Source organism: Poecilia reticulata, chromosome 2 (assembly GCF_904066995.2).
Source record: "Poecilia reticulata chromosome 2, P_reticulata-male-v2, whole genome shotgun sequence".
NCBI lineage: Eukaryota > Metazoa > Chordata > Actinopteri > Cyprinodontiformes > Poeciliidae > Poecilia > Poecilia reticulata.
In genome coordinates this window covers 44,159,362-44,173,813 of record NC_088831.1, presented here as the reverse complement: position 1 = coordinate 44,173,813, position 14,452 = coordinate 44,159,362, and the positions used below count along the sequence as shown (strand labels likewise).

The window sequence follows — 14,452 nt, the reverse complement described above, 5'->3', positions numbered from 1 at the left end:
AGAGACATTTTGCTTTTATTTGCTCTCAAAATATAAGTTTATTTACATTCCATCATGTAAATGTTAGTTTTACAAAATAATTAATTTACATTTTCCTTAATGCATTTAGATTTTATGTTTATTTTTACTGTCCCTGTTTTATTTTTCTATACGTTTCTTGTTTTTACAGAATATTATTACTAAGAAAACATAAAATTACCAGAATAAAGTCATAATATTGGTTATTTTCTCAGTTTTGCTGTAATCCTGTTTTAGTTTTTTTTTTAAAAACTTTTTTCTTTTTTAAACTGCCAAGTAAATTTGTTAATTTATTTTTAAAAATTAAGAGGATTTAAAATGCATGAAATGTTTGTTAGCTCTGCGATTAGCGCGTTAGCCTAGCGCGTTAGCCTAGCGCGTTAGCCTAGCATTGTTGAAAGGTTTCCATAAATCAGACTGAATAAAATCCTGACATGTTTTACGGGACTCCAAATAAACGGGTGAGAAACGATGATCAGTGCAAAAATAAAATGAAATCAGGCTTTGAATTGTGTTGGAGAAACTTTTTATTTCGCTGGTCCACAAAAATAAAAACAGTAATTATTGGAATAAATAGAAAAGATAACAATCCGACCAGCCAAAGTCTGTAAAGACGTCAATTTACTTTATAACGTACATAACAAAGTATCCAAAGACAGAATTTCACAAATTAACAGAGAAAAACAGAGAAAACGTAACATGACTGTTTAAACTGCACAGACTGACAGACAGGATACAGAAAGTGAAATTAGTGTCGATTCATCATAAATTATTAGTTTGCATTTATTCAAACAACTACGCAGGTCGGCACATGACAGCAGGTACAGTTAGAGCACAAAAACACGAAACATGGACGTTTAAGGACGTTTTCCGCCTCTGACGGCTGCAGACAGACGGGCTGCAGTGCACAGTGAAACCCAGAGGAAAGGCACTTGGACACAATAACCGCCAGCTCAGAAACACTAAAACCACCTGGAAAAAAGTTTTCATTTATGTTTGGAGTTTATTCATCAAATCATAAACCAGCTCTGATTTTATCCCTTTTTATTTTTACTCAACAATTGAAATATTTCAGTAATATAACCAAACAATTCAAACTAAAGAGAAGAGGACATGGAGGTTTAACAGTTCGAAAGGAGGAAGCAAATTTTCAAGACAAAACATGAAAGTCGGAGCAAAATCTGAGACAAAAATCTGAATTTATTTAAATAAATTCTTTGGACAAATTAATCTAAAACTGAATTATTGGGAGTTGAGATAGAAATCTGTTTGGCACAAATCGAAGAAAACTTTCCAGGAAAATCATAAACATTAGTTCTGCGTTAGCAGCTAATGTGCGCTAAAGCACATGGTTTTTAGCTAACGCTAAAGCGCTAACTTCTATTCAAATAATCCCAGTGGTGGATTACATGCATATGGATTACATAACTCTAACTCTGAAGCACTAATGAAAAACATGAGTTCTGCTAGCATTAAAGCGCTAAGCAGCATGGTGTTTAGCAGAAGCTAATGCTAAAGAACTAGCATAAGCTAACTAAAGAGTTAGTTGCTCTGACCATGAAGCGGTGATCAAAAACATTTGACCCGCTAAAGCTGCAGAGCTAAACCTTTAGCATTAGTGTGCTAAATAGTAGCACTAGCTACTAATGCTAAAGCGCTAACTTCATTTCAACTTAGATTTTCCCTTAAAGGACTACAAGCCTGGAGCAAAAATTACATTTTTACATAATTTGCATGTTTTCTGACGCCCCTAAGTATCGTATTTGTTCTTCTCTTGTTCTCTGCCGTCTGTGGTTTGATTTTTTGCTGAATTTGATTTATTATAGTTTTAATATTGTTTCCATTTTATTTATTTTTTTATTTTACTTCTAGTAATACTGCAGTTGATTCTTTTTTTTTTCAGATTTTTTTTTCATGGTTTTTAATATTTGAAAGCGTTGAGCACCGAGACATTTGGTTATATTTATGTTTATTGAATTGACGTAAAGTTTCTTATCTAGCAAACAACCTGACTCGCCTCACTGTAGCCAAATTTACCAAGTGTTATAAAGTTTATTGATTCTTGTTTGAAATAAAGTAATTGGGGTAAAAACAGAGAAGTTGAAGTGAGGAAACAGAACTGCAGCACAAACAGTCTTCACCCTTTTCAAAATAAGAGCATGAATATAAATAACCAAGTACTTGAAGATTTCTTAACCGTTGAAAACCAAAGCTTTAACACAGCTTTGGTGTGTTAAAGCTGTGTTAAAGCTTTAACACAGCTTTAACTCTCACTTTTAGGAGAGTTGCATTTATATTAGGCTTATATTAGGGGAAACTAAACACGCTAAAAAAGAAAAAGAAAAATTAGCTCTGCTACCAGCGCATTAGCAGATGGCTTTTTTCCAACTAATTCACATTTTCATTTGCATATTTTGGTTAATCGGTAAATCAGGGTTAATTTGTGGTAAATTGAAAAAACATCCCTTCTCTTCTGGGCATAAATAATCATAATTAGTCATCAATATCTAAACATTTCTTCATAAAACCAGCTTTACTTGATGTCATGTTAAAGTTTGTGATCGCTGTGGAACGTAGCAAAAATTAAAGAATATAAATGTTCGTGTGCCCAATCCGTCAGATTGTTTTTTCTGTATTGTGGAGGAAAAATTACTGCAAGTATTTCTAAGTTACGTCACAAAATCAGTGACTTTGATTGGGAAACGAATTTAAATCCTTCAGGGACTGTTACTTATTTATTCAAGACATTTATTTATTTCCATATTTCCTGGTAATTTTGGCAGGATGAGTCCTCCGTAGAGTGACCGTTGAAGCATTTCTGGACTCAACATGAACATTTTAGCAGCAGGTGAGGCGACCAGAATCACTTTGTTTACATTTCCAGATTTTCTCCTGGCATTTTCCTAAATCCAGTTTATTTACAATGTGATATAATTAACGGTTCAGATCCAAACATCTGCTCATCGCTGCAGCTACAACAAATAAATCCTTCCTTTGCATAGACTCCAAATCATATTTATGTTTAAATAAACATATTTCCACTGTATGGAAACAAAACAGCAGCTAAAACCGTATTAATCTTTACAAGGACATAGAATATTGGCAGTAAAAAATAAGGAGTGGAGTATTAGGGGGATAAAGTGGCAGCTGTAAAAGAACCATCATGTCCTCCTGTTGTCCAGATCAGCAGCTGTTTGCTTGTGATTTATGCACTAAGTCCAAAAAGTCCAACATATTTGATATGCAGGAATTAAGCAGGTTCAGACATTTGGAAACGTCCAAGGCTGAGCACAGCGTTCGTATATATTACCACACATTAAAGCATTAAAAAGTCAAATCCCACGTTTAGGATTTACTCTAAACCCAACGATGAAAAATCTCAATGATTTCAAAACGCATTAAAAAGAATAAAAAATCTGGAAACTTTTGTAAAGGATCTGTTGAGGAGCTTCGTTTCTAAGAGCTCCCCGCTTTATTTCAAGCTCTGCTGTTTTATGCTAGCGTCTGGAGCGGCTCCATAAATTAGCGCGTAGCTCGTAAAATCGTCTTCACCTTGACTTTGGGACATCTGGGGCATAAATCAGCCGCAGCAAAGCGACCGGGAGACTCCGGCCTTCCCCTCCACTTCCACGATTCACTCACACCAACAGAAATGTGTTCAGGAAAAATGCATCATAACTAATGGGAAGGTTCATTTTGTGCTTTTCTCCTCCAGCTGTTATGGCACAGACATTTTGGTTGAACTTGGTTCAGAAATCAGAGATTCTTTGTCGTATTTCAGAATAAGAGCTGATACACATTGAAAATGTTGGTTTTTAAAGCATTAGCATCTTTCTGAGTTAGCTAAAACACTACAATCTGTTTTATTCACAATAAATCCCCCAAATAATTTGCTGTAATGTCTGAGCTTCCTTCAGGAACCGTCAGCATTCATTCAGGTCGTCATCTGATTCTTTAATCTTCCTGACATGTTGCTCCTCATCATCACTCGCCTGCAAAACGTTTCTCACTTTAAAGCAACAATAAAGTGCAATGAAGTATCGTTTGCAAACACAACGCTCAGAAGTGACAAAATATGTAAAGAAACGTCAACTTTTATAATGTCCAGTAATTATTAGCCTTTAGCATAAATGCTGCCCCATACCTTCTGATCTCAGTTAGCCATGCTGTGCTAGCTTGATGAGCTAACAGCTTGATAAATTCGACTGGCAGCCAATCTGAACGTTTACATATTAGTTGCAAAGTGGATTAGATAAAATGTTCAGATTAAGGAATGTATTGGATTACAGCACTGCTTCATGCAGCTGACAAAAGAAAGACGACCTCTTCAGAGGTTTTAGTGTCGTTTCCTTCAGTGGTTCTTGGTGCAGTGCCCCCACAGGCCAGGAGGGGAACAGGTTGGTTTGACTCAGAGCCACAGCAGCTGCAGGTGGAGCAGATGTTCTGGTTCCTAACAGAGTCTATTGGACCTCCAGGTGACAACAGCCTGATATCAACTGATTTGTTTTAAAAACCTCACACACTGCAGCTACTCAGGGAAAAGTCCTCAACTGAGGACAATTCTGGCTTTTCCCTCCACCAAGAGTCAAAGTAAAATACTCTGCAGGTTTGAATGTTGTGTTTGCAAACAGAGATCATGAGTCTCTATCATGACTGGTAGAAAATGTCAGGAAACTCAACCAACCAGAAAAGCTTTTGTTGCGTGGCGAAGGTTCGTGGTGACCCCACCAGGACCGTTTTCCCAGAACTCTGCGTCCATCTCGGCGTATCTAGACGCTTCGTCTCCTGTTAAAGAACCGTGCTGATGGTGTCAAAGTCCTTGCTGATCTGAGAGTTGCTGGGCAGTGACTTGAGGTACTCCAGGTGCCTCCTGGCGTCCTCCTGATTGTGTCTGACGTAGTAGATCACGTACGCGATCACCATGGTGAACCAGCCGAACATGGTGACGAACATGGCCACGTCGGTCGTCTTGTGGTGGAAGTTGCAGAAGTTGATCCCTGAGTCCAGCACCTGGATGACGGGCTTGCCGGCGTACTCCTCCTGCACCGCCGTGTGGCAGATCACCTCGTTGACCGTCTCCGGGTCCAGCCGCAGCTCCCGCAGCACCTCCTGCAGCGTGCACTCGCAGTGCCACGGGTTGTTGGAGAGGCTGATTTTGGCCCGCAGCCGGGCGAACGCCTCCTTGGGGACGCTCTGGATGTGATTGTTGGATAGATCCAGCACCAGCAGGCTGTCGGAGACGCCCAGGAAGGCGCCCATGTCCACCGTCTCGATGTCGTTGTTGGACAGGTCCAGCTCCTGCAGGTAGTGCAGCTCTCTGAAGGCGTGGTTGGGGATGTGGGTGATGTGGTTGGCCGCCAGAAGCAGGACGACTGTGTCTCTGGGGAGGTCCGGGGGGATCCTCTCCAGGTTGCGGGACATGCATTGGACCACCGTCAAGCCGTTCTTCTCCATGCAGTGGCAGCTGGAGGGACACGCCGTCACGGACGCGTCATGTAGGAGAATCACGCCCCACAGCAGGGCGAAGCCAAGCATCCGAGGCCTCGCAGCGTCCTGCATCGTCAGCAGGCTCTTCCACAACGTCCTGTCAGGCAGAAGGCTTCATCGTCCGGCCCGATTGTCTCCCTCATCAGACTTTACAAAGACGAAGTCAGCAGCTCGTTCGTGGAACCGTGGACTCTTATCTTGAGATAATCCATTAAAATCGATTCCAACAGTCTGTTGATGCATGTTTCATCCAGAACATATTCCAGTGGGAAGCTGTAATCTCCAGATTAACACCAGGAAAAACGCCGGACTCCAAACGTCGTGTCGTTTTCTAGAAAGAAAACAAAACAGTTATTATTTAAATCCAGACTCAACTCCTGTGTTGTTTTGTTCAATCTGCAGAGTTAATAGCATCCCACAGTGCTTACAGAATGCATAATGTGATTAAGGAGAATGAATCCATTCGTCCAAATCCCATAAAGCAGCAGGCGGACTTACATGCAGGTCATCACCTGCGTTCTCTCATTCAATTAGGCCGGGCGTAATGCCTCGCCTCAGTCCTAATTACGTGATTTCACAGCTGGACCGAACGGAGCGAGCTTCTCCTCTTCCCTGCAGCGCTCCCGTCTCTCCAGGACCGCCGCCTCCCAGATAAGAATAGCCAGAGACTCTAAATTTACTCCGTCTGTCCTGCAGGAGCGGCTCTCACAATGAACCCCGGCTGAGTCTGAGGTCATCCGCTGAGGATCTCCTCATCCAAACCGCACATAACGGCTCCTGCTGAAAGGTTTCTAGCAGGAGGGGGGCGACGTGCTGCTCTTATTCAGACTCTGCAGGAGGTAAAACACTAAAATCTCACCACTTTGACGTTAACTTCATTCAGCTGTAAGACTGAGGAATCATTTCTAGGAAGCAAAACGTTTCTGAAATGATTGAAAATCGTCTAAAGTTGCTCACCGAAACGAGTTGAAGCTTCTTCTTCTTCCTCTTGACGGGAATGTTTGGAGTTCCTCTGGTTTTCCAGCTCTGGTGGGAAGTGGCAGGATGAGTTTCGGCGTTTGTTTGGAGAGGAAATCCACTTCTGAACGTCCGTTTGTCTCGTCTTCACTTGTTGAAGTCGGAGCAGGTGGACGCGGGGCTTCGTCTCCCTGAGCTGAGCGCAGACTGGGCTGCCGTCCTCCTCCTCCTCCTCCCTCTGCCTGCTGCACCTCCCTCTCCGTCTCCTCCTCCTCCTCCTCCTCCAATCATCCCCTCTCAGAGGAACCCGGAGCGCCGGGAACGCTGAGCCGCTTCTGTGGCGCCAACTTCTTTAAACTGATGGTTCAATTTGAAAGATTAGGTCTGCGGTGAGTTATTGATTCTTCCAGCTGCTGTGAGAGGATCAAGATGTCAGCCTTCATATTAGCAGCTGATTTATTTTCAACAGTTTCACATGAAAACTGGAATCGGCTCATCACCATGCAGGATCTGTCCAGTCTGGATGTAAACTAGAGATGGGGATGGATGCGATTTGCAAGAGGCTGCCACATGTAGGCTGGCCACTAGAGGGCAGAATGACTAGATTAGAAACCTGTGAAACTGGATCTGAAATAAAATAACTGAATTTCCAGGTAACCAGAGTTTCTCCAACATCGACCCGGATGCCGGACATGTTGGGAGTGAATTCCCGCCTCTTATAATGCAACTCCAGTCCGTTTGTCTAGAAAGTCCGGTTCGTTTGAGGAAGTGTGAACGCTAATCAGACTCCGGTCCGCCTACCAACCTCGGCTCAGTTCGGTTCTGGTGCAGAACACCAAGCGGACCACAGACCGCTCCAACAGCAGACGGTGGGCATTCTGGGTAAACACAACCAAAACAAACGCACCAGCTTAGCGCTAGCAGGAGAAATGACTGTTTACCGCAGCATTGTTTTCATTTTTAAGCCGTTATGAGGCGCAGTGGGGGAACTTCAATACTCAGCAGGCCGTCGCTTTGCTTTGTGAATATTGATTTATTGCTCTGCAGTAAGAAAGTATTTTTTAAAAAGGCTGCTCCAGTTCTCTGCCGCTAATGACAAAGTTTAGCGCACTAACCTTAAAAAGTAGGACACTAATTCAGGTCTTCATTAAGGAATATTTAGATATTCATGATTATCGTTGTTTTGATTTATGTCCAGAAAATAAGGACATTTTTAGCTCAACACAAATTAACTTCTGTTGCTCTCTGAAAGTAACTTCCTCTTTTTAAAACTATCCGCTAATATCAAAGCTAATTTTTTTATTTAGCACCTTTATGCTAAAGCATTTAGCGCATTTAGCTTTCCCTTTAATAGATCCAGAGCTCTGCTTTGTAAACTTTCAGTTGAATAGACATCTCTGCTGAAATTTTAGTTGTCGACAGTTAGTCGTTTATATTCATGTTCTTATTTTGAAGTTTGTTCTCAAAGCTCAGAGCAGGACTTTGGTTTAGCCACATTTAAATCTGGCTGCCATGTTGGCTTTGTCTGTTTTCAGACCAGCTTCCTGCTGCGCGGCTCGTTTTTACATCTGAGCATCAGAAACAAAACGCAGCCGATCTGCTGGATTGGTTTTCAGAAAAGGTTTCAGCAGAAAGTCTTTCAGATGCCCTTCCAGACGACAGAGAAGGAGCAGAACGAGCTTCCATTTGCAATCCCCTCATGTAAATCCAATGTAGGTCAGCGGTTCCCAGCGTTCCAGGTGTCGCTTCAGCTGCAGGGCTTTCCGCTGGTCCAGCCAGCCTCAGAGGTTCTGGTGATCCGGCCCACATGATGGATTGTTCTCAACTCCCCAGACTTAATTTGGGGAAATTATGCCACATATTTCAGGTTGTGGGAGCTGCAGGTTGCTGGTGCATCACAGACTTATAGATGGTTTTATGTATTTTTTATTATTGTTAAAAACTCACAGGGAGTTTATTACCAGATGCAGAAATTATTCAGTTTCACCGTCTAAACGCTGGATCTGTCTATTTGCTGGATTATATCAGGTTCAACTGCTTTTTGCTGTTTCTCTGGAATTGCTGAAGTTAACTGGAGAGACCCCCAACATGGCGGAACCCAACATGGCGGAACCCAACAAACCCAACATGGCGGAACCCAACATGGCGGAACCCAACAAACCCAACATGGCGGAACCCAACATGGCGAAACTCAACATGGCGAAACCTAACAAACCCAACATGGCGGAACCCAACATGGCGGAACCCAACATGGCGGAACCCAACATGGCGGAACCCAACATGGCGGAACCCAACAAACCCAACATGGCGGAACCCAACATGGCAGAACCCAACAAACCCAACATGGCAGAACCCAACAAACCCAACATGGCGAAACCCAACATGGCGGAACCCAACATGGCGGAACCCAACATGGCGGAACCCAACAACATGGCAGAACCCAACAAACCCAACCTGGCTGTTTCGTAACTGAGAAACTTGCTAATTAAAGCAGCATTAGATGATGTCATATTTAAAATTTACTTTTCTGATTTTTTTAAATCTTCAGTTACCTCAGAGCTCAGTTAGCTTGATCAAATATGTACCTAATTAAATATTTAGATTAGCTAATTGAATATAGCTACACATATTTAGTTAGCTAAATATATGTTTAGCCAATTATAGTTCAACAAAATATATTTAGTTTAAGTATTTGGTTAGCTAAATCTATTTAGCTGTCGTCCATTTAGCAGTTGGATGTTGAGTTGCTGCACTGCCCCCTAGTGGACGACAGGAAGCAAAACAACCAGATTTACTGAACTTCAAGCTGGAATTATAGTAAAATGTGACATAAAAAAGTTAATTTTCACCCATAAATATTGATGTATTGTCCCGATTGTCTGAGATGAGCTGAGGTTTTTATGGAGGGATATTGATGCCAAATTCCTGTCTGATGGCGACGAAGAGCAGCAGACAGCATCACTGTAATCTGATGGAAGATGGCATCACCTCTCCCAGTTTGCATCTTCCAGTCGTTCTCGTGTCGCTGGAAGGAGAATGCAAGTGTTCAGATAAGAAGGTGTGGATGTTTATCAGCTGCACACAGTCGAGGGGAAGAAGCGCCGCTCGCCATGCAGTGAGCAGAATGGATTTCCCGGCGTGGATAATGAAGCTCCCCTCATTCTGCGTGAAGTCAGGCGCCGTACAGCAGTGGGTTTACAGACGGGAAGCGTCTCGTTCTCCACCGGAGGAGAAAGCAGGCAGGGAGAAACTGTAGGCAGGCGTTTCTAAAGCTAACGAGGCGAAAACCCATCACTGCGCATTTACACTCCTGTTGTAGAAAAAGTACAAACTAGGAGCTAAAGGGAGGAAAATTTTAAGGCTTTGAGTTTCACTATAGTTTTATTTCATTAAGACTTTGTCTATTTATACTAAGTTAAAATGGCATTAAGTGTTTTCCAGGCTCAGTGCTGTTTAAAACTTTTACCTTTAGATGTAAAAATGCTGAATATCAAAGAAATTTGACTTTGTAATTTAACCTTTTGAAATTGGGTCTCTGTCTCTTTAAGAAGCTCCTGCTCTTTCTGAATAATTTAGTTTATTGTTTTCCCCATTAATTACTGTTTTCATAAATGTTTTCTCAATTTCAGTTTTTATTATTTTAGTTGTATTTAACTTCCCCACCATCTACTTTTATCCTGTGATCTGGATCAATGTTTCTCCAGGATTTCTCCAGGATTTCTCCAGGATGTCTTAATGTTTTAATGCATCCAGTTATATATTTCAGCACCAAGCTGAACCTGTGTGAACCTCAGCTTTGTGTCTGGATGCATTTAGTGAATCCGATTCCTGAATCCATTTCAGAAAATGAAACTAACATTTTTACCAAAAACTTTCTGGAGGGACAAAAAGTCCAAGCGCTTCTTCTTCTCCTTCTCTTTCTTCTTCTGCTGGTAATTAGCTGTCAGTGACATCCAGCTGCAGGGAGGAGACCAAAACCACAGGGGCAGAAAACCTTTGTCCAAATTAACCGTGTCCCTCTTTTAGGAGCGTGTGTGTGTGCGCGTGCGTGTGTGTGTGTGTGTGTGCGTGCGCGCGTTTGTAATAACTTGTGGGGACAATGTTTCTGACACTACGTTGTGGGGACCTTGTGGGGACCGGAGCCTGGTCCCCACAAGGGGAAACCCTGTTTTTGGGTCGGGGGTCAGAGTTAGAACTAAAGTGTGAATTGAGTATTGATTAGGATTAAGGTTAGGTATGTGATGGTTAGGAAAAGGGTAAAGGTCAGATTTAAGCTGTAGAAATGAATGGAAGTCAATGGAAAGTCCCCACAAAGATAGCCACGCAAACATGTGTGTGTGTGTATGTGCATGTGTGTGTGTGTGTGTGTGTGTGTGTATGTGCATGTGTGTGTGTGTGTGTGTGTGCATGCGCGCGTTTGTAATAACTTGTGGGGACAATGTTTCTGACACTACGTTGTGGGGACCTTGTGGGGACCGGAGCCTGGTCCCCACAAGGGGAAACCCTGTTTTTGGGTCAGGGGTCAGAGTTAGAACTAAAGTGTGAATTGAGTATTGATTAGGATTAAGGTTAGGTATGTGATGGTTAGGAAAAGGGTAAAGGTCAGGTTTAAGCTGTAGAAATGAATGGAAGTCAATGGAAAGTCCCCACAAAGATAGCCACACAAACATGTGTGTGTGTGTGTGTGTGTGTGTGTGTGTGTGTGTGTGTGTGTGTGTGTGTGTGTGTGTGTGTGTGTGCATGCGTGGCGGTCACCTTGTGACCATCAGCCCTAACCAAATCTTTAATGGTGGTTAAAGATGCCCTGGTCTCCAGCAGCCCCTGATTGCCCTCCCAGAGTCCCTGATTGCATTTAGCGGCTCGTTCTCTGCAGCTAAACGAGTTCAGATAATCCCTGAGCTAAACGAGCGGCAACCTTCCCCCGAAAGGACGACGCCCCGAAACAAACCGCCAGCGTCGATACCTCCATCATGACCTCATTGTCGTCACATTTATCTCTCCTCCAGACGTTCCAGCCTCGGACTGAATGTCTCGTCGGCCGAGTTCTGATATGACAGCCTTCAAAATTAAAAAGCTTTTTAATTGAAGGTCTGAAAAAACGAGACGTTTTTCCTGGAATGTCAGGGATTTGAATGATTCCAGACGTTTCCGTTGAAGCTGTTCTCCTGCCTCTTCGATGGTCCGTTCAGACACTGATGAGCCAAACGTGTAATTTATTGAGTTTTACTAGATTTATTGAGTTTGCACTTTATTCTCTGCTGTTTGCCGTCTGCTGTGAAACTGAGCCGCAGGGCCTGCTGGGAGGAAATTAATCCACACCGGGGGGAAATTACTTCCCTTTCAGGAGTTTTTGATAAAAGAAAGTCGATTTGGAAACTTTTGTTTCACACACGGTTGAACTCTGAGATCTGAAGCTGTTTTATTTCATCTGCAGCCATAAAAAAACTATAAAATCAATAATTATGTTGTATTTCTGAAGCTTTGCTCATGTATTCACACAATCTGAGCTTTTCTTCGCTTTCCAGCCATAAATTTTCTGCATTTTATTGTGATTTTACGTGAGATCAGCACAGATGGTTCATGACTGTGAAGCGGTCTTAGCGCTTTAAGCGCATTTAGCTTAACTTTTCCCTAAAAGTACTAAAGTTTTAGTTGAGTAATTTGTTTTGGAGTTATTTTCATGCTCTTATTTTGAAGGGGGTGAAGACTTTTTAACACAACGGTTCTGTTTCCTTTTTTTAACCCACAATAAAATTACAGGAACAAAATAAGAGACAACAGAGAACAAAATAAGAGACAACAGAGACAACAGAAACTGTCGAAAATTTGAAGTATAATTTCAAAATTAATTTGAAGTTAGCACTTTAGCACCACTTGGCATAGCTAACTTTTTAGCTAGCGGTGGCCACCACTGGAAGATATCAGATTTGGTGCTTAAGCATTACCTTCCACTAAATACTATATCAATTTAGCGCTTTAGCATTAGAAGAACCAGTGCTAACAATTAGCGCTTTAGAGTTAGCGCAAATAACTTTTAGCTAGCAGTGCTGCCACAGTTTGTGGATTTAATCTGAATTCAAAGAATGAAAGAAGTAATCTAAAACCTGTCATCAGAGATACGTTACCACTAAATTAACTAATATTTAATCTGAGAGATTAGCTCAATATAGCATAAAGCAAAGTCCGAATTCATTATTCCTTCAGTGCAAAGCTTTTAAACCACAGCAGTGAACTGAATGAGGATAAATCGTTCTGTACATCTGCTCTTCTTTCTCATGCATCTTTGTAAAAACAAGCGGTCCCGTCTGACCCACACGGACCTGGATGGATAGTCGGACCACCGCGTCCCCTCCCCGCCCTGTAGATGTCATTAGCCGCTAACGCGCCGCGCCCCTGGACACCGATACAGTAAACACCTGTAATTGTGATGAATCGTTTTGAACCAAAGGCTCCACTCATCAGCAGAAAATCCACGGCGATCCACCGGAGAGAGTAAGTGGGAGACGAGGGACGGATCTGACCGGAAGCAGCTGACGGGTAATTCGTCTGCGCTGACAGCAGCAGAGACCCATTAAACAGGAGGAGGTGAACGGACTCCCAGGTTTTCACCCGCCGACTGAATCCAACCGGCGTCCAAATGCCGTCAGCAGCATCAGCCAGGAGGAGGACCGATGTTTTCGTCAGCAGCTGATTGTCCAAGAGACAAATTTACACTAGACTGTGTAATATAAATAAATGGTGGTTGTTGGGAGCCTTTACACTTGTGTTAAATGTGGGAAAATCCAGTCTTATTTACAAGAAAGCTAAAAACAGTTGGAATCATCAAACAATCCGACATTTTCTCAGCCAATTTTTCATGCGGCGTTTTTGAAAATGTTTTCCACACTAAACTAAATTAGCTTAGCGCTAATTCTGATGCCCTAATTTACCTGGATTTTTTTATTCCACCACATCTGAATTATTGAAACTTTTTTTTTTGTCTTGTTTACCGATTTATTTCCCCTGCAGAAAATAAGTTGTTGGAAAAAAAGCTATAAAATCCTCGAGCACCAATTTTATTTTGATCCTATAACTTAAACGTCTTTGGATGTTGTATTTAACTTTATATTTTGTCCTCTGCTGTCTGTTTTATTTTGTTCCTCTATGTTTTAGTTTGAAATAGTTATGGGGGCTGAGAAAACATGAGGAAATGAAACTGCTGTGTAAAGTCTTCACCCACTTCAAAATAAGAGCATGAAGATAAAATGCTTGAAGAATTACTAACGGGCAACAACCAAGTAAATTAGGCTTTTGATTTGTCCAGAAATCAATTATAGGAAGCCATGTTCTCTTTTCAAAGTTAGCCAAAATGCTAAAACGCTTCATGAATGTTTCATTTAGCTCCAGCTAATGCTAAAGAACATCAGGGATGAAACGGTCAACAGACAAACTTCAGCACAAACATTGTTCAACCGAATGTTGAGAAAACAGCCAAGAAAATTAGCACTTTAGAATTTATTTAGACAATTTATGGGATGCTAAATGTGCTAAATGTTTACAAAGTCAAAAAGAACTGAATGGAGAGATGAGTAAAGGTGATTTAAGATTTTTGCACAGAAGTCTACAGGAATTATTTTTCTTTGCTTGGCACAAAATTGTCCTTTCAGCTCTTCTGTGAGTTTAAGCGACTCAGGAATAGAACTTTACAGTTTCTGTAGCGTTTGTTTGTTGGGACGTTGCTGCTTGTTGCATCAGGCTGAAAAGCTTCCTGTTGTTTTGGTTTTAGTTTTGTTTTCCTGTCGAATAAACTCTGACGTTCTGGGAAATAAAATCTGGACAAATGTTAGTTTAAAACCTGAATGTAAACCTGAAAAAGTTAAAATAAAGCAAATGTCTGCTGAGAGTCGACTGCAGACGAACATTTAGGCAGATAATTTCTCTAAAACACAAAAGTTTCAAAGTTTGTCTGGAGTTTGAAATGCAGAGATTTGAATTCATCTCAGAGATTTAA

The 14,452-nt window shown here is 41.7% G+C and overlaps 1 protein-coding gene across 1 annotated transcript; it reads right to left on the bottom strand.

Moving 5' to 3' along the window:
• Positions 1-533: 533 nt before the first annotated feature.
• On the bottom strand, positions 534-8,588 carry lrrc3 (leucine rich repeat containing 3). Its single transcript, XM_081604708.1, has 2 exons — positions 6,463-8,588; positions 534-6,335 (listed from the first exon to the last, which is right to left on the bottom strand). The coding sequence occupies exon 2, from the start codon at positions 5,575-5,577 to the stop codon at positions 4,807-4,809; it is 771 nt and encodes a 256-aa protein (XP_081460834.1). The 5' UTR covers positions 5,578-6,335; positions 6,463-8,588; the 3' UTR covers positions 534-4,806.
• Positions 8,589-14,452: the final 5,864 nt, after the last annotated feature.

Excerpts from the sequence above, each read along its gene's own strand:
- lrrc3 (XM_081604708.1), bottom strand. The coding sequence starts at position 5,577 with ATGCAGGACGCTGCGAGGCCTCGGATGCTTGGCTTCGCCCTGCTGTGG.